The sequence below is a fragment of the Halichoerus grypus genome, chromosome 5, assembly GCF_964656455.1.
Source record: "Halichoerus grypus chromosome 5, mHalGry1.hap1.1, whole genome shotgun sequence".
In the NCBI taxonomy this organism is placed as follows: domain Eukaryota; kingdom Metazoa; phylum Chordata; class Mammalia; order Carnivora; family Phocidae; genus Halichoerus; species Halichoerus grypus.
The window spans coordinates 135,836,033-135,862,197 of record NC_135716.1 but is presented as its reverse complement, the minus strand read 5'-3'; the positions used below and the strand labels follow the sequence as shown (position 1 = coordinate 135,862,197).

At 40.8% G+C, this 26,165-nt stretch overlaps 1 protein-coding gene across 1 annotated transcript in view; it reads left to right on the top strand.

Moving 5' to 3' along the window:
• Positions 1 to 26,165, top strand: part of CACHD1 (cache domain containing 1) — a 201,644-nt gene that overhangs the window by 85,735 nt on the left and 89,744 nt on the right. Inside the window, exon 3 of the mRNA XM_036110148.2 lies at positions 18,403 to 18,551. Within this exon, the coding sequence (XP_035966041.1) occupies positions 18,403 to 18,551 (149 nt within the window). The remainder of the gene's footprint in view (positions 1 to 18,402; positions 18,552 to 26,165) is intronic.

Sequence of the window (26,165 nt, the reverse complement as noted above, 5' to 3'; positions counted from 1 at the left end):
CCAGGACCCTGGGATCATGACCCGAGCCGAAGGCAGTTGTTGCTTAACCAACTGAGCCACCCAGGCGCCCCTCCACAGATAGATTTTTTAAAACTTCAGTATCCTGTTTTTAAACTCCAGGATTTCCATTTGTTTCTTTCTAATAGAGTATTTTTCTAAGATTTTTTTCATTCATTGCAAGCATGTTTTCCTTTGTATCCTTGAGCATAGTTATGATAGTCACTTTAGAATCCTGTCTGCAGGTTCTAACATACGCAAATATTTGAACTTGATTTTTGTTGATTCTTTACTCTTGGAAATTGGTCACACTTTGGGTTTTCTTCTGTCAAAAAAATTTGGATTGTACTCTGGAGACTGTGGAAAAACTTTGGATTCTATTATCTTCCTGTGAGGAGAGTTGATTGTTTTGGCAGGCAATTAGGTTGATTGGATGCAAACTGCTAGTCTGTTTCTTGTGTTTCAAAACACTCTAGCATTTAAAATACATTCTGGTAGAAGTCTGTAGTTTTCTTAATTATTCTTAGGAATTGTTTTTTGATACTGACAATTCTATCTGCAAGATTTAAAATTTGATGTTTTATTTCACCAAATACCATTCATTGGAGTACAGTAAAGGAGAAGCATATTGGTTTTATAAGAACTTAACGCTTGGCAGGTGCTAATCCTCCAAATTATTCTTGTACCTCAGTAAAAATTCAAGTCCCCCCAGTCATGAGGAATTTGGACCAGGTCAAAGCAATGGATTAGAATCCAACTAAAAATTAGTATCTAGATCATGCACAAAATTCTATCCCTATATTCATAGGAGAAGAAAAATACTCTGTAGCAGAACAAACACAAAATAGTTCTTTCTTCAAAGAGATTATGAATAGAAGTAGTCAATCTTAGATGATACTTCATACACTAAAATGTAAATAATCAGTTGTAAGTAGTGTGATGTTTCAGAATTTTAGAGTTGGGACTTCTGAGACCATGGGTATAAGGCCAGAAAGGTTAGGAAACTTTACTCTTTGGGACAGCCTCCTTGTAGGGTTGTTTGAGATGGAGAACTAAAGAGCCTCATCTTTTGATATGGAAAACGAGCTCTATGCAGGTTTTATCATTTACAATCTATTTGATTTTTGGCATGATACTTTAGTGTCTGCATCCACTTTATTTATAAAATGGGGGTGACAGTCTATCTTGCAAGATTGCTTAAAAAGTTACATGGCTAGCACAGACTAGACGTTTCAGTATTTTGTGTTCTGCTTTCGGAATACAAAAGGGTGGTGGAGAGTGCATATAAGAGTAGAGGAGTGAGAAGATTGCTATTCTTAGTGTGTTATTTAATCCTCTTAGGTAAGGCCTGTAAGAAAAGATCTGTGAATTTTAGAGAATTTCCAGGAGAGAATGATCACAGAAAGACCCTGGAAGGGACTAGTGGGAGCTTTAAGTAGAAGCCATGCTAGTTGAGAAATGAGAGGCTGGACATGGGATTTATATCGGCTTTGCATTTGTATTACTTCTGTATTTCTATTACCAGAAACTCTTCACTGTAGGAAAATCTGGTTGTGTTGTTGAACTGTGCACTGCACCACAGGGAGAAAGGGACAGTGGTGGACAAGAGGAGGTGTGGAAGTGCCAAGCACTTGGGAATCATGTCTTTGAATTCTGGCTCCCTGTGCCCGGTACTAGGTAGGCATTTAGCAAATATTTGTTGAAAAAAGTGTCTAGAGATACTCTGTGCCTCAATATTCGTATTTCCAGAATCTAGATTTATTTTGGGTTGCCCTGCCAAGCATAACCTAGTGTGGTAGTAGCCTGAAGGCTCTCATTTTGTTTATAATTACCTAGTTAAGTATGTTCAAGGCTCAGACTTGTCCAGAGTAGAGGAATCCTGGAGGTGGTGTAGATGGATTCCATTCTTTGCCTCTAACCTTTCCCCCACCTGTCCCCGGGGGATTTATTTAGGCTGAGCCCTGGTTTAGTTCACCCACTTAACCGAAATCTACACTTGGCTCTGTGTTTATTGTAAGTGTTCATGAAATTTTTGTTGAATGAGTGAACAAAAGGCACTGAATTGGTAGGAAGGTATAAGAAAGGTTGAAAGCTAGTTAAGCCACCCAGATGGAGAATTTGTAATGAATCAGCCAAGGCTCAGAGCAAACAGATGATTGTTCTCTCAAACCAGAGTCCTGGCAAATTGAGCTGGTTGTTTAGGTTTCAACCTTGATTGGAAATTAATCTAGGTCTGTTTCAGCTCTTACTGTTCTTGGTCTGACTTTCCAAAAGAGAAGTTCATTTTTATCTTAGAAACCCTCTTCCTGGGGTGCCTGGGTGGCTTAGTCGTTAAGCGTCTGCCTTCGGCTCAGGTCATGATCCCAGGGTCCTGGGATCAAGCCCCACATCAGGCTTCCTGCTCAGCGGGAAGCCTGCTTCTCCCTCTCCCACTCCCCCTGCTTGTGTTCCCTCTTTCACTGTGTCTCTCTCTGTCAAATAAATAAATAAAATCTTTAAAAAAAAAAAAAGAAGAAGAAGCCCTCTTCCTGGCCTACTTATTCCTTGTCCCATAAAGATGGGATGGTGGTCTCTCATTTTGGAAAAATAGTATAAGTGAGAATGTGATAGTTGTAATATTTATGTGGCTCTTTATTTTTTAGTATATCCATGTATATTTTCTCATTTTATCCTCTTAATGACATCGTAAAAAGTGCAGGTATCCTTATCCCATTTTCCATATGAGAAAACTGTATCAGGGAGGTCATTATAAGTGGTAAAGTGGCAAAGACAGAATTTTCCTAGTTTTGTGTTTTCTTCATATTGTATTGGTTATGATAATAATTGGCATCATTTATTGAATATAAAGTACTGTCATTAAGTCTTATATAGCCACATGATTTCCCCCCCCTTACATCCTTCAGACTTGCCTCAGTGTTCCTTCTCAGTGAGGCCCTCCTGGGCCACTCATTTATAAATTTTATTAATTGCACCCCTCTTTACTTCTTACCCCCATCTCTGTTTTATTTATAGCCTTATAATTTATCACCTAGGATGTATATATGCATTTATTTTTGTTTGTTGAATATATTTCCTTTTGGTGGTTGTTGCTGAATATATTTCCTAGTAGAACCTGAGCTGTAAATGTCCACAATAGCCAAACTATGGAAAGAGCCTAGATGTCCATCAACAGATGAATGGATAAAGAAGATGTGGTATATATATGCAATGGAATATTATGCAGCCATCAAAAAATGAAGTCTTGCCATTTGCAACGACATGGATGGAACTAGAGGGTATTATGCTAAGTGAAATAAGTCGATCAGAGAAAGACAATTATCATATGATCTCACTGATGCGAGAAATTTAAGAAACAAGACAGAGTATCATAGGGGAAGGGAGGGAAAAATGGAACAAGACAAAACCAGAGAGGGAGACAAACCATAAGAGACTCTTAATCTCAGGAAACAAACTGAGGGTTGCTGGAGTGGAGGGGGGTGAGAGGGTTGGGGTGGCTGGGTGATGGACATTGGGGAGGGTACATGCTATGGTGAGCGCTGTGAATTGTGTAAGACTGATGACTCACAGACCTGTACCTCTGAAACAAATAATACATTATATGTTAATTAAAAAAAATAAAATATTAATTATTAAAAAAAATACCTGAGCTGTATGAGGGCAGAGCTAATTCATTCCTTGATGTGCCCTCAGTACCATGAAAAAGTATCTACATGTACTATATGGTAGGTACTCAGTAAATATTTGCTATATGAATTCATAATCCTCAAAACCAGCTCTATAAGGTTTACTGACAAGGAAAATTATGCACAGGTAAATATCTTGTCCAGGGTCACCTAAGAGGTTAGAGAACTTGATTAAGAGTTCAAGTGAATTTAAATGCAATGCCTCCATGAGCTATTTTCAAACTTGTTTCCTAAGATATGAGGGAAGTACAGCAGAGGCTGTTGTAGAATGTAAGGACGAAGTTCTAGCATTTTTCTCTCCCTTTCTTCCTCTAACAATTCACCTTACTTGTTTGATATATTAGAGTTTAGCATGAAGTTTTATTTTTATTTATTTATTTATTTATTTTTTATTTATTTTTTTTTTTAAAGATTTTATTTATTTATTTGAGAGAATGAGAGACAGAGAGCATGAGAGGGAGGAGGGTCAGAGGGAGAAGCAGACTCCCTGCCGAGCAGGGAGCCTGATGCGGGGCTCGATCCTGGGACTCCAGGTTCATGACCTGAGCCGAAGGCAGTCGCTTAACCAACTGAGCCACCCAGGCGCCCTGAAGTTTTATTTTTTAAAGTGGTTTGTCACTTTACAAAAGATCTACAAATGATTATACTACATCATTCTGCTTTTCAAAAATAATCATGCAAGGTTGAGTTTGAATTTGTTTTAAAAGAAATGTGAAAACATTGTGATTAGGAGACACTCCTTAAACTTTGGGAGAGGTAAGAAAATATTAAATGTTCTTATAGCGGAGAGAAAACTTGCGGTATTTGTAGGTCCTCTAAAAATAAACTCCTAAGTGCAGGGACCATGTCAGAATAATGCTGTAGTGCTTTATAGATACTGGGAATGAATGCATAAACTAGAGTTTGATTTCTTGGAGGGGAGATTCTGAGCATACCTCTGGTAAGTGGTCGGCAGTTGATGAATTCAGCAAACATTTGTTGAGGACTTAATATATACTTGGTATTGTAGGAAGAGAAACAAAGAGCTTATCCCAAGGACATAGTTAAGTCACAGGAGACATGTGTGCGTGTATTTGGTAGGTCTTGCTAATCTCTTGCAGGTGATGCCCTAAAGGACAGAAATGCCCTCTTTGGGAACGACTGACTGACTGTATTTGTGAGACCGAATGGTGATCTGAGTAGATTATCGATCCCATCTGGTGTGGTGGTACTTTCCGTTCAAATTATGTATTTTTTCTAGAAGTCTACTAAATGGGGCATGGGTGCAAGAACTGGTAGGTACCTAGATGGTGTTGCACTTGGGGAAAGATTATTTACTTGATTTGACAGTTTGTGTTCTTTTAACAAATGCTGCTTGATGTGAATTATCTCATTGAATTTTTACCACAAACCTGTGATACAAGTACAATTCCTCTTCCCGTTTTAGATTTTAGGAAATTGAGACTCAGCTATGAAATAATTCCCCCAAATCATTCTTGAATTAGGTGATAGGACCAAGATTTTATTCAGTGTGGTCTGATGTTGCTTTTTATACTTCTGCTGCCGGTTTTCTATAGGTCTTCAATTCTTTAAAAGAAAGGTCGTTTATTCTTTCCTGAGAGTATTAGACATCAACCAAAGGAAGAAAGGAATATGTCTAAACGTTTTAAGTACTGTGATAAATACTTAGCTGCTAAACAAGGAAAAGATTGAGTTTAAATGCTCAGTTGACACGGGTGAAACGCTGAACGGGGGTGCCTTCTGGACTGTTAGTGACAAGCCTTTTAGCTCTAATAAATCACAAGGATGTAACTTGAGCCTTATGAGGAAGAGCATTATATTACTAATGGATCATCCTGCAGGAACAGAAACAAGATATAAAAGTAAATGAAGTCTTTGACTCTTTTTTTCTTTTTCACCATTTATCATTATTCCGTTATGAACATAACCCTAAACAGTTGGTTATAATGTATGCCATCATGGAATTTCTATTGGGCTTTTGGCTTTGTTTTGTTTTGTTGTTGGTGTTTTTTTGTAAATGAGTACCCCCTAAATAAGAACTTTTAGCTAATGGAGTAAGTGAAAAACAGCAGCTGTTGGGTTAGTACTCAGGATTAAAGTCTAACAGAGTGAGCTTTCTTTCTGTTACACACAAGTAGAACTTGGTTAACTCTTTGGCATTCCTAGTGTGGAACTGTGGTTGGTAAAGATTTTGTTAGTATAGTTTCCCTGGAGAATGTAGCAAACCCTTTTTTTTGCTACCTCTCAGAACTCCTGGGTTCTCTCCCAGTATGAAGCTCTGACAATAATCTGAAATACTGAATACTGTCATTATTACTGAGTAATAATCAGGAACTGCTCAGCCAGCTTCTTGGGAGGGGGGAAAGCAAGATGGCTACCTGTCTCACTATTTAATAAATAGCAATTTGGAATTTGAACTATTTATCTTGTTTATATTTTAAGGAAAAAATACATGCAGCATATGTTCCATATGCTTGTTTATATTTGGAAGTTAAAATATGGTTATACGCATGCATGCATGAAAGGTTTAATTCCTATACCAAATACAGGCTGGCTGACTTCAGGCATATGTATATTGTATTTTAGCCAATGTATGTGCCTCGTGTTGGGATAAGTGGAGATAATCCTGCTCACACACACACACCCCTCTCCTGAATACTCACACATTTTATATAATGTACTTAGTTCGAACACATAAAGATGCAGTATCTATTGTTTACAGATATGAATTCTGTGCACATATTTACAGTATTTATAACCCAGTGTTCATGTTTACATTTGTGTATGTACTCCCATCCCAGTGATAGAAAATGGAAATCTTTACCTCCCACCGCCACCACGCACTAATATTTAACGCTTATAAATTCTAGTTATAGGCTTTTTTGTCGTTATTTTGGCAAAAACCCAGAATAGTCCTTTTCCCCGGTCCCTTAATTCCCACACTTTGTGTTCCCACTGTTGGAGATGGAGCAAATGAAGGGGGGGCGGGTACTGTTTCTCCCTCAACAAAGGCAGGGAGAAGGAAGTGTTGCAGGCGGACAGCACTGGAGAGTAGCTGGAGAGCAGTTTGGAGCCAGGAGCGGGAGGGTGAGGCCTTTGGGGCAGGGCGGGAGAAGAAATGTAAGCTCCCCCGCCGTGACGTGTGCCTCTGCTGCTCCAGCTTTTCACATAACCCTGCAGTCCATATGTGTGCAGATGCCTGCTTTCAGTAAAGCAGAACCTCGGAAAGTATGATCCTGGGCTTCCTACTCAAACTGCATTTAACTAGAAGGGAATGGACTGAGTGTAAGTCTTCATTCCATAAGCCAGGAAGACTTCATCATGAGAAATGAACATTCCACTAAAAATGGAAACAATTAAGCCCATTATACACACGTTTCCAGTATCTCTAGGTTGGATAGTGCTCAGAAATGCTGGGGAGGAGGTAGCAGCCAAGATTTCTCCAAATCCACCCAAAACTGCTCCTCCCACAGAAAGATATCCTCCGATCGTCTACCCTGGCAGAATGCATACACGGAAACTCAGAGTGGATTTGAAAAGCTGATGAGACTCTTAAGATCAGGGACCAGCTCATCCCTAGTACATTCTGGGGTGCAATAGGAAATACTTGCAGTAATGATGTGAAGGAATTAATTGGCTGCTAATATCAAGGGCTTCTGAATTAGCCAAACCCTTTGAAAATCTGGACCCATGAAGTAACACATTGATAAAAATGGAATCTTACCAGGAGCTACAGCTTTAATATTAGAAGACTAGGCAGGTCAGGATCATGCTAAAATAGCTGTTCATGGGTGTTTTCACTGGTTGTTACTTAAGCTGTCTTTAGTCCTTTTATGTGCTGCAAAGTGCATGCTGGTTCTTCTGCAAACCCATCGAGAAGTGTCGCGGTCACATCCTCTGACCCCCATGTCAGTCACCCACCCCTCCGGAGGAAGGTGTTAGCAGTGAATCCTATGCAAACAAACAGCCTATGGGGAGCAGGCATGCACCAGGTCTTCTGTTCGCAATCCTTCCTGTCATCAGATAGGGGATGAGAAGACCTTCCCAAATCCAACTGTGAGTTAGAGAATGATATCAGATGCAGCTTGGCAAGGGAACAGACAGAATAGTTCAGAGAAGGATATAATAAAATTGTTGTGGTTGAGGCAAATATCCTCATTCCTCTGGTTTGGAACCCACATGGGAAACATTACTTTTTTGTTGTTTCTAGCAAGTCTTAATAGCATTTCCCCCTAGCATCCAGGATTTGCACCTCATCTAAGTGGTCTGTGTCGGTGTTGTGGCTGTTTCCTAATTAAAACAACAACAACAACAACCTAGTACCTCCGTATCAGTACTTAGAGCTCTATACCTACATTGTAAAGGCCCCTGGATCTCAGAAGCTGCTTTGCCACTACAATATCTTGAAACTAAAGCTACTAAGTACCTTTTCTCTATCTATCGAGATAAGTATATTATAAGCTGGCTTCACTGTTGGAAGGTAGGACCAGGAGAGAGTGCTCTCCGTCCTGAGGTTGTCACACATACTCAAGACTCGGATGATTATGGATATTCAAGATCAGTCTTCAACAGCTGAAGAAATTGCATGTTTATAAGATGCTTTCTCTTGGGGCACCTGGGTGACTCAATCGGTTAAGCATCTGCCTTCGGCTCAAGTCATGATCTCCAGGTCCTGGAATCAAGCCCCTGTGTTGGGCTCCTTGCTCAGTGGGGAGTCTGCCTCCCTCCCTCTCTCTCTTTCAAATAACTAAATCTTTAAAAAAAAAAAAAAAAAAAAAAGATGTTTTCTCTTGTAGTGTTTTTTACCCATCGTTTTTAAAGGGAATCTATATTGTGGGAGTTTTTTACCCCAAATATGAAATACACTGTGCATTGGGCTCTGTCTTGCACTGACTTATCATCTTAAAATGGAGGACTAGGAGAATCTCCTACTTACTGTACTGAGCTCTACTGTCATTAGAACTGTGTATTAATGAAGTCCTAAAATGTTATATTCTGTTGTAAAGATAAGTTATTATTCAAAAGGAGGAAATGGAAACATCTTTTTTTTTCCATGCTATCTCAAGATTGTCTTCCCAAGAAATGGATTTACTAAGTTCTTGCCAGGTCAAGGGTAAGGAAGTGTTTAGTAGTAGAAGATTTTTGTTTCCCTGCCAGTGTCCTCTTTCCACTTCATTGCTGAGCTAATTGACACTTGCTGGCAGGTGTTTGATCGATCTGCTCTCAAAGGGCCGGTGAAGAAGCCCTAAAACACTGGTCAGATGGCCTTAACTGGAGGTTAGCTCAGGTTTTGACTTTCATTTATACAGGAGACTTCCTGAGTCCTAGCAGCGTGCCAGGCTCTGGCCCAGGTTGCAGGGTTGGTTGGAGAGGAAATACTGTTTGCATTGGGTGTGGGGAAAATTGCAGGGTCTCAGAGCCCTCCCAGCTGATCCCCAGTTTCTCTAGTGGCCGTGGCCGTGGCCTCCCGTTACTTGGAATGCTTCTAAAGTTACACCTGGTGTTGATAAGTTATGCGCAGATATTTGTACTCTAAATATGGGCTTTACAAACTAAGACTAAGGGGCCTGAGTTTTCTCTCCTGTTCCATGATTGTGTCCTTCATAGGTCACCAGAAAATTCCTAAATTCACAAACCCAAGCTATTTCTCCCCCTTTCCTCCCTGATTAATTTCTTATGCAAACTTATCTCCAAAGTTGTGAATTAAATGGTAGAGGTTAGTCCCTATGCTGTGGCTCCTGGTTCTCCCCCAAACCCCCATTTCTCAGCCTCTCAGTTCTTTCTAAGGTCAAGACTAGGCTGAACTTCTTGTTCCTCCTGAAGGAACAGACTGTAAACTTTGAAGGCCTGAGGACTTGCTTATTTTGGTTTAAAGGAACCTCAGCTCAGGGGCTCCTATTACAGAATGAAGTGAGAAGTGGGTTGAAGCCTGCCCTTCCCATTGTTTCTTTTGTTATGATCTGGTTGTTAAGGGGAGAGTGGGGTGAAAAACAGGGCAAGAGCCTATTGAGCCCTTGAGTTGATAACCTTGGCTTTCAGGAGGCTTGGGTGTGTGTTTCCATGACTCTCCTGAAATACCTAACACAAACTGCTGCCCAAAGCAAACCCCATTGTAACCTTAAAAGCAAACCTGCATTTTGCTTAGAGAGAAGCTGCCGCTCTCACCGGTTTCCCAGAGCTCAGCCTCCTCTGGTTCTCTGGCATGTCAGCACTTGCCTTCTGTTTTTTCCATTGCACTCCTCCCCAGCTCGGCCACAGGGGCCCCACCTCTCACAGGATCAGGGTATGTGACCCTGGAGCCCAGACAGCCTTGCACATCAATCTTCCCGGTCCACCTGCAGTTCGTCTGTCAGCAGCTGCCCTGCTTCTCCACTGGATGTGCTATTCCCACACATCCGTCAGACAACCCTGAAGCCTCTGGGCCATTGCAAAGTCAGACTGGCCCTATTCCATCTACACGTCTTCATCTGTCTTGTGTTGTATCCTTGCTGGCCACCATGCCCAGGCTCTGCTCTGAGTGATTTCACAAAGCCCAGACTCTAGTGGTCGATGAGCAGCCACCTCCCAACCATGGCCATGGGTCATCAGGATACCTTCTCTGAACTGGTGTTCTGTTTCTGGGCACAACTTATTTCAGAGCAGCTGATACTACCCTGGAGGCAGGTCAAGATAGGGAACTAGACAGGCCCAGAGTTTGATTGGCTTGAACCAGATGAGAGCAGTAGTCTCATAGGTTATCTGCCCTTTCCTAGAACTGGAAGCAGATTTTTCCAATATCGCAAATAATGGTGTATGAGGGCAAATGAATACAGTGATGACCGCTTTTAAGTCCTTTCTAGATGCTGGGCACTACATTAAGTAAAAATGCATAGTACGGTGTTCAAGAACATGGGTTTGATCTAATTATTTATTAGCTGTGTGACCTTGGGCAAATCTATCAGAACCATCTATTAAAAATAGCATATAGCAATTACTGAGAGCTGTTGGGAGAGTTAAAAGGCCTGACGTATAGTTGCTCTTTCAAAGTGCCCAGCACATGGCTGGCAATCAATAAATGCTGAATTGTTGTGCTACTGATTTGCCGGGGAAAACGGGATCCTTAAATAGGGAAAAATGAACAATATGAAACAGGATATGAGGGGTCCAAATGGCAGGATCAAGGCAATTTTGGAAAAGAAGGATCTGAGGAGGATTCAAAGAGGCAAAAATTGGGCTGGGACTGAAAGAATGAGTAGAACATAGTTGGATCTGGGAGAGTCGATTTTTTTTCCCCCTGCAATTTTGGAGTTTGTAGCACACAGAGAAAATGGGATTAGAAGAAACAGTCTCCACTTCGTACGCTCACTTAGTGTGAGTGTGGGCACACCTTCTGAGCCTAGATTTCCTGACTGTTGGAACAGGACAGGGAAGACCCGCTCTGCTTAGCTCCTAGGGTTGTTGGAAGGCACACGTTAAGACGAGTCCTGTGGAAATGCTTTGAAATGGCAAAAGACAGGAGTAAAGTCCTCATTAGATCCTGGAGTTTAGAAAGAGAAGATCCTAGACGAATTCTGAGTTATCTCAGATTGTAACTACATAACCTACAGGACATGGTGCTTTCAAAGAGTCACTGACAGCCCTCGCAGGTCCTAGCCCAGTGTTAACACCTCCGGCCTGACTCCTCTCCAGTCGCTGAGAATCTGTTCAAGATTCTCCATCAAAGTGCCTGTGTCAATATGTAAAGTTCCCCAAACAATAACAAATACAATAACAGCAGTAGTAAAACAACAATCAGTCCCATTTATTTGGCACTTACAGTATTACTCTGCTTCATACTTCACAAACCTCCTCCCTTTTAGTTCTCAAACAACATCATGAAACACCTGTTATTCCCAGTGTAGGGGTAATTAAGTTGAGGCTTAGAGAAATAATTTGCCTAGTTCCCTTTAGGTAGTAAATGACAGAGCTGGATTTAACTCAAATTTATTTGACTCCAAAGCTTAAACCTTTTGTGCCATTTTGCTCTTAATCTGGGGGGGGGGGGGCGGATTAAAAAAAAAAAAAAAACTCCCTCCCTCCCCTGCCGACCCTGTGCCAGGTTTCCTATGGAGGATTAAGCATGAGGATGAGTTAAATGAATAAAAAGGTCAGTGTTCCGGTAGCCTCTCTCCCTTTACTTAGAGCTTGGTTAGTGGAAAATTTAGACCCCACATTACTTTCCTGTCACCATCGTATGCATTTCCTGGTGTGGAGACTGTGCTAGAGCAGTAAGAATAATTCCTTGTACTTATCTTGGGTTCTATATGTTTGCTGTTTGAACATCACAATAAGCCCTTGAAAAGGGGGTAAGTCTTCCCATTTTACTCATGAGGAGACTGAGACTAAGGAGTCAACTTGCCCAAATTCCTACCCGATAATTGAGAGAGCTCTTTAGAATATTACAACCGTTAATTACTAAAAGTAATTACTAATAGATAGCGAGGGTACAGCTTTTATATATTGGTGTGCCACATGAAACAATGAGAATGTGTTCTGCTTGAACTTTGGAATGCCATAGCGTGACATTCAGAGATGTTAAATGTTTTTGCTTGCATATTCTTAAAATTATTTGTGTCACATTTAAATAACCCAGTCCTGAAACTGCTGGGGGAAAATAATTCTTGAGTAATAAGGCCGGGATGGGAGGAAAAGGGGATCAGCTATTAAATTCTTATCACGGCACCAAGGTTTTTGAATGTCAAATGTTAAACTCTTCTACATTCAATAGGAATTTTGCTACGAATCTTCAGTCCCCTAGGGTACCTTTCCTGTCTGTGCCTGTCAGCTTCATTGTTATGCATTTTAAATAAAGCTTTCCCTAACATTCAAAACTCCTTCCGGAGTTTTAGGAAAGAAACATAAATAAAGTGTGCTGTGCCTTTGCATTTTTGTTTTCTTTTACCTTTTTCTAACTGTGTGCCTACCCCACCCCCAATCTTTAGAAGTATAAAGCTAAGGTAAAAAGAGCTTTAAAAAAGGGGGCTCTGGGGAAGTATGCAAATGACAGAAATGTCTATGGGAAAATTAAGGGAAGTGAAATTCAGCAAGAAAGAAATTCATTGATGTTGTGATGAAACGTTGTCACTGGAGGATGATGACAAATTAGAATCCGTTCCCATGGGGACCGGCGTGCTACCTACTGATCATTTGACCCATGGCTGGATGTTGGCTAGCCAAAGAATTGACCCAAAAGATGACAAGATGGTTTTAGTCCCATCGTCTCATCAGCATTCAGGAACCCCTTAGGGGATGAAGGGGAGAGGATAAAGAAGGATAAAAGATGAAAGCTGAGCTGTGGAAAGAAAAATGTTTTTAATTACACTGAGGAGGATTGTGGGTCCACCTGTAGCTTTTGTTAAGAACGTCCTTTGTTTTCTCCTGTCTGCAGGGATCATGGCAGGATACAGACCCAGAATCGGTCTGGAAGATTCTGTGTTGGTAGCCGGTCCTCTTCAGTTTAACGGATACATTCAGGATTTAATCTCTCTGTGGGCTATCTTTACTCTAATAGATTCTGTTATGCCCGCCGAGCAACCTGGATTTGGTTGGCATGCTGAAGGAGATTGCTTTTAGAGAGAGAAAAATACCCTGCAGTGAAGCAGGAGTTGAGCTTTCCATAGTGAGTCACTCTCCCATTCCTTGTCAGAAGGGCACAGGGAGGTCATCTCAGGCAGTGGGGTCAAGGGAGGCCAGAGCCCCACATGGGAGTCAGGGGACCCTTAAGCTCCATATGCCTCAGTTTCTTCACTTGTAAAATGGGAATTACAATTGCATCTTACTACCCTATGATGGCAGATGAATTACTTGAATGAAAATCCCGAGGAAAATACTGAATTATGAAAGTCACTTCTTAAAGGAAAGCAGTACATCCACGTTCTCTTTCCAGGTTATGAACAAAGTTAAACACCCTGGAGTAATTGGAACAATTTAAGTTCATTTGATGTAACTTACACCACAGTAGTCCAGTAATAACAGGTATTGGTTCTGGAGAATACATTGTTTCAACTTTGCCCCTCTCCCTTTTTTATCATTGGTAGAATTCAATTCTAAACCTCCTCAAAGTCTTGATTTTCATAGGAATTATGTGCAATTCTAAATGTAAGTATCTTCAGAACTCTAATTTTTTATTGTAAAGTAATAGGATGGTGTGTGGCTTATGGTACTCTCTCAAGAATTTCACAGCATTTGTTAAAATGGGTTTGAAAAGAAATGGAAGGAGGGGATTATTGGTCTGTGTGTATTACTGAGAGAAACAGTGTTGCATAGAGGTTGAAGCTTAGGCTCTGGAGTTAGAATACTACTGGGTTTGGGTGCCAGCTCTACCAGTTACTAGCTTTGTAACTTTGAGCAATTTATTGAACCTTTAGTGTCTGCTTCTGGGAGGGAAAAATGGAGATGTGTACCTTACAGGGTTCTTTGAAAGCTTAAATTGATATATGCTTGTGAAGTGCTTAGAAAAGTGCCCTGTACATAGGGCTCAACAAAGTTTGGCTCTTATTTTTTTTTAAGATTTTTTAAATTTACTGTTTGGGAGAGAGCAAGCACAAGCAGGGGAAGTGGCAGGCCGAGGGAGAAGCAGGCTCCCCGCAGAGCAGGGAGCCTGATGCGGGGCTCGATCCCAGGACCCTGGGATCACAACCTGAGCCGACGGCAGATGCTTAACTGATGGAGCCACTCAGGTGTCCCGGCTATTATTTTTTTAAAATAAGGCAAGATGGGGTATCACTAAGTGAAAGACAGGAGTTTCCGGCTGAGAGTTGTAAATCCAAAGTGGAAGGAGCTGGTGTTTGAGACCTTCTGTTAATTGTCATGTGTGTCTGGGTTCTGCATGTAGGTCACTGCTTCCACTGATGAAAAACGTAGCTCGTGGCCCATCCTAACTAGGAGGCTGAAGGCAGACGTTGCCAACTTGCTCCTGCCCCCACTACTTCTGGCAGCACCTCTCCCCATCTCCTCTCCCCCCCACCCCCCACCAGGGAACTCCTTGGTTCCAAGGCCAGCCCAGGAATAGGGGTTTTGTGCCCTGGCTTTGTGCCTTGGCTGATTATATTAATGGGAGTTTCATTCCTCAGATTGTGTGATTTATCATATTTTTAAATGTGTATAGTATGTGGTAAGTACCACTGTACAGTAGCTATTATAATTTTGTGAAGAACCCTGCAATTTCTTTGCAACAGGTTTCTGATCCACAGGCTCCAGTCTTGATAATTCTGATGCTGTGTAGATGGTAATACCTGGATCTGAGCAGCTTTGGATAGCTTAGCTTCAACATGTTTATCTAGGGACAGAATTCAACCTATCGAGTTACTTGTCGCTGCATGAGAAAACACCCCAAACTCGGTGGCATAAACAACAATTTCTTCATGCTTGCAGATGCTGTGGGTCAGAAGCTTAGGTCAGGCACAGCAAGGATGGCTTATCTCCATTCTATGATGTCTGGGGCTTCATCGGGGAGACTATCTGGAGACTTCTTGACTCCTATTCAGAACCGGGGCTGAGATGATTTGAAGGCTTGAGCAGCTGGAGTTGCCAACCAAGCACTTAACTGTGGCTTTTCCATGTGTCTTGGACTTCGTTCAGCGTGGTAGCTGAGAGCATTCCGAGAGAGAGCTGCAGAAGTGGTATGGCCCTTTATGACCTAGCCTCAGAACTTACATAGTGTCAATTTCTCTGTACTTGACTGGTAGAAGCCATCATAACCCTAACCAGATTCAAGGAGTGGGTGTGGAGAGGGAACATACACCCCACTTGTCAGAGGCAGGGGCGTGTTAAAAAAATCGCTGCAAATTTTTATAAAACTACTGGGCTTATGGCTCTATTTTGGGACACGTTAGGGCTTCTGACTTCTACCTATAGCAAAGCAAGCCATATAGCCTCTGTTGCAACTACTTAACTCTTATCACACTGGAATGAAAGCAGCCATAAACAATTAGGTAAACAAATGACTGTTTCATTAAAACTATGAGCACTGAAATGTGAATTTCCTATAGTTATTACTGTCACAAAATGCCTTTTTAAAAAAGACATTTAAAAATGTAAGAATCAGGGGCACCTGGGTGGCTCAGTCGTTTAAGCATCTGCCTTCTGCTCCTGTCATGATCCCAGGGTCCTAGGATCGAGTCCCACATCGGGCTCCCTGCTCAGCGTTGGAGTCTGCTTCTCTCTCTGAACACCCCCTCCCCCTGCTCATGCTTGTGCCCTCTCTCTCTCTCAAATAGATAAAATCTTTTTTAAAAAAAAAATGTAAGAATCATTCTTAGCTCATACAAAAATGGACAGTGAGCCAAATTAGAATATCATGATTAACTAGATCTGACTTTGTTTTAAGTTAGAATTCTCCACATGTGTAAAAGAAATACAGGGTATTTCTCAAATGTTTTTGTGTGTATGTTTATACATATGTGAGAGAAAGACAAATGATTGCAAATTCCATTTTAATTTTGGAAGTGAGTTTGTGAAGATGTTATTTAGAATTTAATTCTTTCAAACACACCTTACCTTTATACTGTTACGGAACATTTGTTCCCAAGGGCAAGGAAGGGCTATACTCTTGATATTACAGGTGCAAAATTAATGATATTTACTACTTCAGAACCTAGAGAGAAAAGGTAGAACTTGCTCTTCTTGATAGAGTTTCCAGATACATGTTGTTGTTGTTGTTTTTAATAAGTGTTTCAAGTTTTTAAAGAGGTTGTTGATCCTAGACCAAAAGATAAGGTTGAGGACTCTGGGGTGAGGGTTTCTTTTTCATCTTTATTAGTTCATTAAATATTTTTTATCTGCCTGCGATGCCAGGCAGGTGTTGAAGATCTAGAGATGAACAAAAACATATGTAGTACCTGCCCTTACAGGGCATCCAGTCGAGTGGGGTAACCAGACATTAAACAGATAACAGCATTGAAGTGTAGTGTGTGTTATGGGGAGGGAATGCAGGATACTACGAGAATATAGGTTTTTAAGCTGGACTCTGTTTCTCATCCTCTACTAATCCATTGAATGTAAGAGTCCAGGAAAAAAAGGATTGTTACATTAGCGCAAACTTCTGTTTTAAAAAAACAGCCTATTTATTGAGCACATATTTATTTAGCGTTCTGGCCTCCACCTACCAGATGTCAGTAGCACTTTTTACCACATTCTAACAACCAAAATTGTCTCCAAAATCTGCCAGATGTCTGCTGGTGGGGGTGGGGGTTGAGGCAAAATCACCAGTGGTTTAAATTAAACTGTGTCTATACATTTTATCGTGAAGATCTCAGTGAGAAAAACGTAAAATTTTTTTAAAATAATACATTCGAGCTCAGAGATTAGAATCGCAGGTGGATTTGTTAATTTAAAGGACACACAGGGGCATCTGGGTGGCTCAATTGGTTAGGTGTCTGCCTTTGGCTCGGGTCATGATCTCAGGGTCCTGGGATCGAGCCCCGCATCAGGCTCTCTGCTCAGCAGGAGTCTCTCTCTCTCTCTCTCTCTCTCAAATAAACAAATAAAACCTTTAAAAAAAAAAAAAAAGGGCACACAATTCCTCCTCTGAAAATGCTAAAACAGATTTGGACGATGCTTTATCAAATGAAATGTTACTTTGATACACTTGTTATGTCTGGAAATTTTTCTAAACTTTATAGTTTGTGCATTGTTTAGCAAGGCTGAGAACCTCCGTTATTTAAGTGAAACTCTGAAAGCTCCCAAACGTCAATGGAACAAAATCAGGGTTTGGAATTGGCTTGAAAATAACAAATGAAGATATCCTGCTTTGGCTTCATGTCCTCAGCCTGTAAGCTATTGGATCGTGTGAGTTGCATGACCCAAAGGAGATGATTAGTTCTCCTCTAGTGTGCTGATAATGAATAGCTCTACAAAACCAATTAGCTATAATTCTATCAGTCATTTCATTTGGGTAACATTTTGTTTAAGGGTAAGAAAAACAACACTGTTTTCCTTGGAGATCTCTAATTAAGCTGTGATATTTGATGGCAACAATGAGGAAAAAGCAGTATGCTTATCCATTTGCTTTTGTTATTCCCCCATGAAAGTAAATTATGATGAAGTGTTCTGTTCACAGCAGTTAAGAAAGACATTTGTCCATCTTAAAGGTGTAACAGAGTAAACATGAATATATTTTTAACTGTATATTTTGTTTTATGTGGATGTCTACGTTGTACAACTCCAGAGATTTGCCATTCACGTGGAGGACTGTGAATGGTGCCCCCTGGAGTTGTGTAGCAGAAGATACTGTATGTCCTTTCCCTTCTTCACATATTTTTCTCTTGAAAATCTGTGTGAATCCAGAACCATGAATAGCGGGTTGTTTTCTTACAATCACTGTTGTTGCTGTATAAGTCCTAATGCTGTCATGCTGACAATAGTATCAGTAGACTTTGTTTTCCTTTATCTAGCAAGGCGTTTTATGGATCAGTATTGTTCTATATGAGTTCATACACATGAGAAGTTCTTAGTGTATCATTAGCTATTTTAAGATAGCAGATACTGTTTTACTGTCGTCTGACTATCCTTCTGGGACTTCTGGACATTTTGCAGTTTTTATCTCAATTTACACAGTAGAATGAGACTTGGGTATATATTGTTGGTTTTACCTGAAGTATAATACATGCAGCCTGTAATATAAGTTAATGAGCTTATTAGAAAAAAACACTGTGGGTTATTGTGGTGGGCTTTTGATTCATTTTGCTTACTGTTTGTCTCACAGCTAGCCAAAAAAATCCGAGAGAAGTTCAACCGTTACCTGGATGTGGTCAACCGGAACAAGCAAGTTGTAGAAGCCTCCTATACAGCTCACCTCACCTCTCCTCTCACTGCAATTCAAGACTGCTGCACTATCCCACCTTCCATGATGGAGTAAGACTTTAAAAATATTTTTGTCTTGTTGAAACCCAGAATTGAATTGCTTTCCATTCATATTCAAATGCCTGTGCATGTTTATTGCAAAGTGTATAGTATTTCAATCTTAAATAAGTTTTCATGGACAAGTAATTTTTATTTATTTATTTTTTTTAAAGATTTTATTTATTTGACAGAGAGAAAGACAGCCAGAGAGGGAACACAAGCAGGGGGAGTGGGAGAGGGAGAAGCAGACTCCCCGCTGAGCGGGGAGCCCGATGCGGGGCTCGATCCCAGGACCCTGGGACCATGACCTGAGCCGAAGGCAGACGCTTAACGACTGAGCCACCCAGGCGCCCCATGGACAAGTAATTTTTAAAGAAGTGGGACTCAACATTCTATGTCCCGGAAATTCCTAGGCCCTTCCTGCTCACCTTTTTGCCATGTTGGAATTCAGGTTCAGAAGTATCAAATATTAGCTGAGTACAAAGTTGAGTTAAGCTAAGAAAATTGCAAACAATTTGTCAGGTGTCAACTAGTGGGTCATGAATAAAACAGCCTCACTGATTCTAGCAATTTGCCTAATTTAAGGGAGTGCTTTTTGTCTTTGAAAAGAGTAGCAAAAATTCCCCACTTCATACTTTGGGACTTTTAAAGATAGCATCTACACTAATGGGAAATATGGGTTCGGATAATATTGCAACAGAATTAGTATCTGTACGGTTAAGGATATTTTTATTTATTAGCCTAGTGATAGTTATATCTGGAGGGGTGTAGGGTCATGTGATGCCAGAAATTGTAGTGGAAAGAACACTTACCTAGAGGTACAAAGAACTGAATTTTTACTTAGTCTTTAACTAGCTGTGTGACCTTAATTATGTGCAGTTTTATATCGGTGGATAATAATCTTTATTAGACCAATTTTCTAGGGCTATTGTGAGTGATTAAAAGCTGTTAACATACTTTAAAAATTGTAAATGTTATCATAATTAGTATGTATTACTCCCCTTTTTGTACAATAAGTGCTCTTAAAGGCATGGAAAGATAGATACAACATAGTTTTTGGTGGTTAAATGTTTTCCTTCCAGAAACAATTTTTTTTTTTTTTTTTTTTACTTACTATAGTTTCTTGGTGGGCTATGTAGATAGCGGGGCATCCTTAAGTCATTTTATTCTCTATGTGACATGAAGATGAGTTTTTTTCCCTGGCTTACTCTGCAGCCTAAACAAGCTCCTACTAGTTGTTTACTAAACTAAGTGGGAAAATGTATACAATGTAGAATGAGCCTGTCTGGATAGGAATCCTCCCTAACACTCAGATGGTCTTGGATATTTGATGTCTTAGCCACTCTGTCTTCATCTCTAGACTGGGACCGATGATGAATACTTCACAGAGTGTTGTGAGCACTCAATGAGACCAAATGTGAAAAATACTTTGTAATTATCTGAACAAATGTTAACCCTTGTATATACATACACGCACACACACACTTCCATATCATAGTGAACATCTCATTTTTTACTAGGTGTAATCAAAGAAGTTTTTTTTGTAGTTGGGGCATCAGTAATTGAATACTTTTGACAACTTATTTCTTATCTAAAAAGACAACGAGGGCCCAGTTGGGTTTTGAACCAAAGAAAAAATCGTTTTCAGAACAAGAAGAGCTAGTATATAGTAAGAGAGAAATCCTTAAAGCTAGAATTATGCTTAAAACAGTGGTTCTCGACCCGGGAGTGATTTCCATCCCTCACCTTATCCCCCTTTCCCCTTGGACGTTTGGCAATGTCACAATTGGAAGGTGGGGAACAGTTGTTACTGGCATCTAATGAGGAGAGGGCAGGGATGCTGCTCATGTCCTGGAATGCACAGGACAGACCCCCCCCCCCCAACAAAGAATTATCTGGTTCACAATGTCAGTAGTGCAGAGGGTGAAAAACTCTGCCTCAAAAGATAGGAGGTTTTCATAAATTCCTAAGTGGAACTGTTGCTCTAGTCGAAACAACAGCTTGAATTGACTGGTCTCTACTTGGAAATCTATCCTGTATGTGTTCATCCCATTACTGGTCCACCTTGTGAATTTCTATTAATGTTTCAAGAAGTAACTCAACAATTTGCCTCTCTCCATAGCTTCCTAATTCCTCTTCTCTCTCTCTCTCTCTCTCTCTCCTTATTTCCCTTTGCCCCTGGAGGGATTCACTTGCTCTGCTCCCTCATCTCTGTTCCCATAATAAGTTTCAAACACCTCTATTACAGTGTAGAACGTAATGTATCATGGGTTGTTGGTGGTGATTCTGCCTCCCCTACTGTTCTGGGCAGGGATTACACCTCATGCATTTTTTACCCCAGCACCTGGCAATTGTATTTAATTACTACTTGTCAAAATCCGAGTTGAGTAAGGGGCTGTCTAGTCTCAACAAATTAAAACTTTGGGGGTGGAGGGCAAATACTGAACATAATAGCGCAAAATGTGACACAGAGAGGTACTGTGGTTCCTCGATGCAGAGAAGTGTACCAGGTGGATGGCATCACAAAAGATTCTGTGAACTTTAGAAATGTGCATGTTATTTGATCGGCTCATTTGGGGGAATGTCACAAGAAAATAATAAGATATGTTTATAAAGAGAAGCTCGTAAAGAAAGTCATGGGAGTACTGTTTAGAATAGAAAATGTTGTCAATACCTTAAATTTCTAATAATAGGGGCTTAGTCAAGGAGATTGTTACATCCACAAACATGAGATGGTAAAAGAGTATTTGCTGACTGGTGAAAATGGCCATGCATACATACATACATGCACACATTAAAAGTTTGGGAGGACTATCAAAATGTTTTGGGGTAAAGACCGTGATTTCCATTTTGAATATGCTAAGATATAAGGTTGAGGTCTGAGATGCAGCCCATGCAGATGTTTGGCAAAATCCAGTGGTCCACCTTTTGGTGAAAACAATAAAACAAAGTGTAGTGTCTGCCCTTTGGGAATTTCTCATTTAGTTTAGTTTACCATCCCAGGGACTTCTGTTCTCCTAGGAGGATACACGCTGAGTAAGCAGGTTAATAGGAGCCCTTCCCTCCTTCAGAGGTTGGTACTGAATGTTGCATAGGGAGTCTGGAGAGATGCAGTGCAATCGTATCTCCTCACTAGGAGTCATTGACAGAACTGGCTTCCATTTGGGGTGAAGCTCGTAAAACCAGGGCAGTTCAGACAATGAGCTGGGTCATCAGAAGATTTATAGAGGAGTGAAAAACAGGTTCCCTCTGGTTGCATATTAAAGAGATAACTGATAGAAACTGTTCACAGAGGGGAGTGGCAAGGGATGACTGTCCTTCTCTTAGGGTCTTCCTGGTTCTGACTGAGCTCACTTACCCAGGGACATGTGTTTAGGAGTTTTTGGAGTAACTCCGAGCTGGTGCTTTCCTAGCAATTGGCTGAACACACACACTATCTAAAATGATGAGACTCTCTCTCTCTCTTTTTTTTTTTTTTTAAGATTTTTAAAAATTTATTTGAGAGAGAGAATGAGAGAGAGAGAGCAAGCACATGAGACTGGGGAGGGTCAGAGGGAGAAGAAGTTTCCCCGCTGAGCAGGGAGCCGGATGCAGGACTTGATCCCGGGACTCCAGGATCATGACCTGAGCCGAAGGCAGTTGCTCAACCAACTGAGCCACCTAGGTGCCCTCACTTTTTTTTTTTTTTTTTTAAGATTTTATGTATTCCTTTGACAGAGAGCACACAAGCATGGGGGAGCGGCAGGGAGAGGGAGAAGCAGGCTCCCCATTGAGCAGGGAGCCCGTTGGGGGGCTCGATCCCAGGACCCTGGGATCATGACCTGAGCTGAAGCCAGATGCTTAACCGACTGAGCCACCCAAGCGCCTCTCTCTCTCATCTTCTTAATGAAGATTCAAAAATGGAAAGAGTTAATAGTAAGTTTTTGGGGTGAGCCAGGATGGGAATCCTTCACTGCCTTTATTCTAGTCCCTCATACAACGCTTTTCTCAACACTTGCTGTTTTGGTATCTTACTGAACACATTTTCGGTATATATATTCCATTCCCTCCAAAAATGTCTACATTTTGAATCTCAGGGAGTTCATATTGGAGTTAAGCACAGAAAGGAAGAACTCCCAGGCTTGGGAGGCAATCTGAGGACATAACTAAGAACAATTTTTTTTTAACAGTAGGCAGATTTGGTTTTGAATCTAGCCTCCTTCATAAGTTGACCTTGGGGAGTCACTTAATTCTGAGCCTCAATCTCATCAGTGAGCTGAGAATAAGGATAATACATACCTCACAGGGTCACCGTAGGGAGCTGTCTTTAGGTTGTAACTTCTTTATTTGATAAGTATGGATATTATCCTCTAGGTCAAGAGATACCGTTTTTTTTCTCTGCTTAAAAAGTGAACTCACTTAAATGAAGATATTAAGTGAATGTGACCAAAATCTTGAAGGTGATAGATAGGGTAATGATGAAAGTTCATGAAAAATGGGCTCAAGAGCATTGCTAAAGTCCTTAAAAATTGTGAGATTTTACGGTTCTATAAAGCAGACTCTTGGCGCCCATGTCATATATCTGGCTACATGCAAATGTATTCATACTGCCATTATAATAAATATAAGCAATTGAGATAAGGGACCTGCAGTCTTAGATCTGGATCTTGTCCGTTCTTAAACATCTGGGCTCTGTAAACATGTTTTGACACCTAGCACTGGCCCAGTGGCGCTCAAGCTGTTTGCTACTAACATTTTAAGTGCCTGCCTGTGGCCTGTTTGACCTGGCTTCTTCTCCAAAGGCATCAAAGATGAGTTAGTACTAGGACAATATTTTTACAACTAATTTTAACCAATAGCCAATATTCAGTTTTTGTTTCAAGCCTAGAATTTCATTGTTATTGATTTATAATCCATTTATTTTTCTCACAAAGGCTTGATAATGCTTGTTTTAATAAAATGCCCAGTTCAGAAGAGAGAAGGGCTTTAAAATGTCCTATTAGGGATTCTGAAGGTTTATACCATGATGACAGCAGAGAGAACCTGCAAAGCAGCAGAGAATTGATTTTTCAGATGATTTTGATACTTTCCTTCTCAGACCACTCAACTCTTTCCTACTCAGGAGTCCTACAAGTTAATTATTTTGTACAAGGCCCTGCGTGAAGATTAGGTGCTTTGTCAATGTTTGCTGAAGGAATGACCTCCTCTAAAATGGAAAAAAAATTAGATGATGGCTTAATCTAAGACAAACTCATTTTCAGTGGTGTCACTTAAAGTGACGTAGTTTTGAGAACGAGTTCATTTACTTATTTAATGAACAGCTCCCCTTGTGTTGTGTTGGGTCGCTGATGAGGGCACCTGAGAGACTGGGCTCCCCCACGACGAGTGCACAGACACACGCAGAATTACGCTCAGGGACTATATCTGGTCTACAAATGTGTTTATCTTGGCCCCACAGGATGTTGTAAAGGTTTTTTAATTTATAAGTTTTTAAATCTGTTGCCAACATTTAAATTTGGGGAGATTATGCATTTTAAATATCCAAAATTCTGTCTTCTCTAAAATCAGAAGATCTGGCAATTGTGAGGCCACGATCCCACTGGGCAGCAGTCAGCTTGCATGATTCCCCTTTGAGGCCTGGGCCCACATTTGCCCTTTCACGCAGTTACTACTAGTCCCTGTGGATTACACCCAACCCATTCCCCTGACTTTGATCAGCTGCTTGGCCCACACCAACGTGTTGAGTTTGAAAGTCCTAGTCTAAAAGGACTGTATAATACTAATAAATTTGACTTAAGAAAATGTCAGGTTTAAAGAATTTAGCTCCTCTATGCATAACATTTAGAGTATCTGTCCCTGAAACCTGGCTTGCCACAGAGATGGGGTTCTGTTGAGCACCTCTGAACCTATTGTTGACTCAGCAGAACCCACTAACCCTTGGCTTTTATACAAACCAATCAATAATTTTATCTTCCATGTCTCTTAATCCATTTCTTTCCTCCCTTCCCCAGTTTCTTTTGTAAGTGTTCCTGCCTGGTGGCATTCTTATTTTTTCATTCTTATGTGTTTTGTTTTGTTTTTTCAAAAAAGAGGGGAACAATATGAGGGTAAACTAGGAAGGAAATACTGGGAAGATGAACTTAGATTTTTATTTTTGTGTGTGTCTCCTGGGGTTCAGTGCTGTTGTCCTCACTTAGTTAATGCTTGTGAATTGGTTAATTGTGGTGGGAATTTAAGGCATCCAGGCCAGGTTTGAGATGAGCAAAGTGATACTCTGGTGGAACTAGAGTCACTAAGCGATGGTTTTCAAGCTCCTCGGAAGCCAGCCACCTGCAGCTAGACTTGAGCTCTATAGAGAATTCTCACATACCCATCAGGGCAAACTTTAAAAGCTTCACTAATTCCAAAAGGAGAAGAAATTCTGGGAAACATTGTCAAATTAGATTCCTGCTATTTTTCAAGGAGCTCTTTGAGATGGAACATCCACTGAGATTGATGTAGTCACCGGGGAAGGCAGGGAACTCTCATCTCATTTTCTGAGAACCCAAATTTAATGCATCCCTGGCTGCCACCCACTAGAACAATATGATTTCAAGAGTTAGGTCTTACCACAGACCCTACTGGGGGTATTGTGCTAGAGACAAAGCAACCAGCATAGGTTCTGATGCAAGAACACAGGCTCCTGGTGGCATTTTTCATGAATAGCCACTGTTCTAACCCTGTGTTAGGGTTCTCCAGAGAAACAGAACCAATAGAAGAGGAGATATGTGAAAGACAGGGAGAGGGAGGTAGATTTATTTTAAGGAATTGGCTCATGTGATTATGCAGAAGCAAATTCAAAATCTATAGCATAGCCCAGCAGTTTGGAGGCCTAGGAAGAGTTGCAGTTCCAGTCTGCTGACAGAATTCCTTCTTGCTTGGGGAGGTCAGTCTTTATTCTATTAGGCCTTCAACTAATTGGACCCTTCAACTGATTGGACTTAAATGTTGATTTCATCCCAAAAATACTTTCACAGAAACATCTAGAATAATGGTTGACCAAATATCTGGGTACCGTAGGCCAGCCAAATTAACACATAAAATTCACCAACACACACTCTTAGAGAAAGGATAGAAAATCGTGTGGCAAAACCTACCATTGAAGTTAAATTTTTATTAACACTCACATTTAGATTGAAGGAAATGGAGGATGCCAGATTATCACTCTTCAAACTTTATGCTGTATTCTACTAGACTGTTTGTCTTAAAATTTTGATGTCCATGTTAATAGCTGCCTGGAAAGGAGTGCAGGCAGCTGAGCAAGTCTCTTTCCATGTAGGAGTGCCTGGGTGGCTCAGTCGGTTAAGCATCTATCTGCCTTTGGCTCAGGTCATGATCTCAGGGTCCTGGGATCAAGCCCCACGTTAGGCTGCCTGCTCGGCGGGGAGCCTGCTTCTCTCCCTCCCTCTGCTGCTACCCCTGCTTGTTCTCATTCTCTCTCTCTCTCTAATAAATGGGTGGATTTTTAAAATCTTTTTTTTTTTTTTTAAAGATTTTATTTATTCATTTGAGACAAAGAGACGCAGAGAGAGAGAGAGCATGAGCAGGGAGAGAGGCAGAGGGAGAGGGAGAAGCAGGCTCCCTGCTGAGCCAGGAGCCCGATGTGGG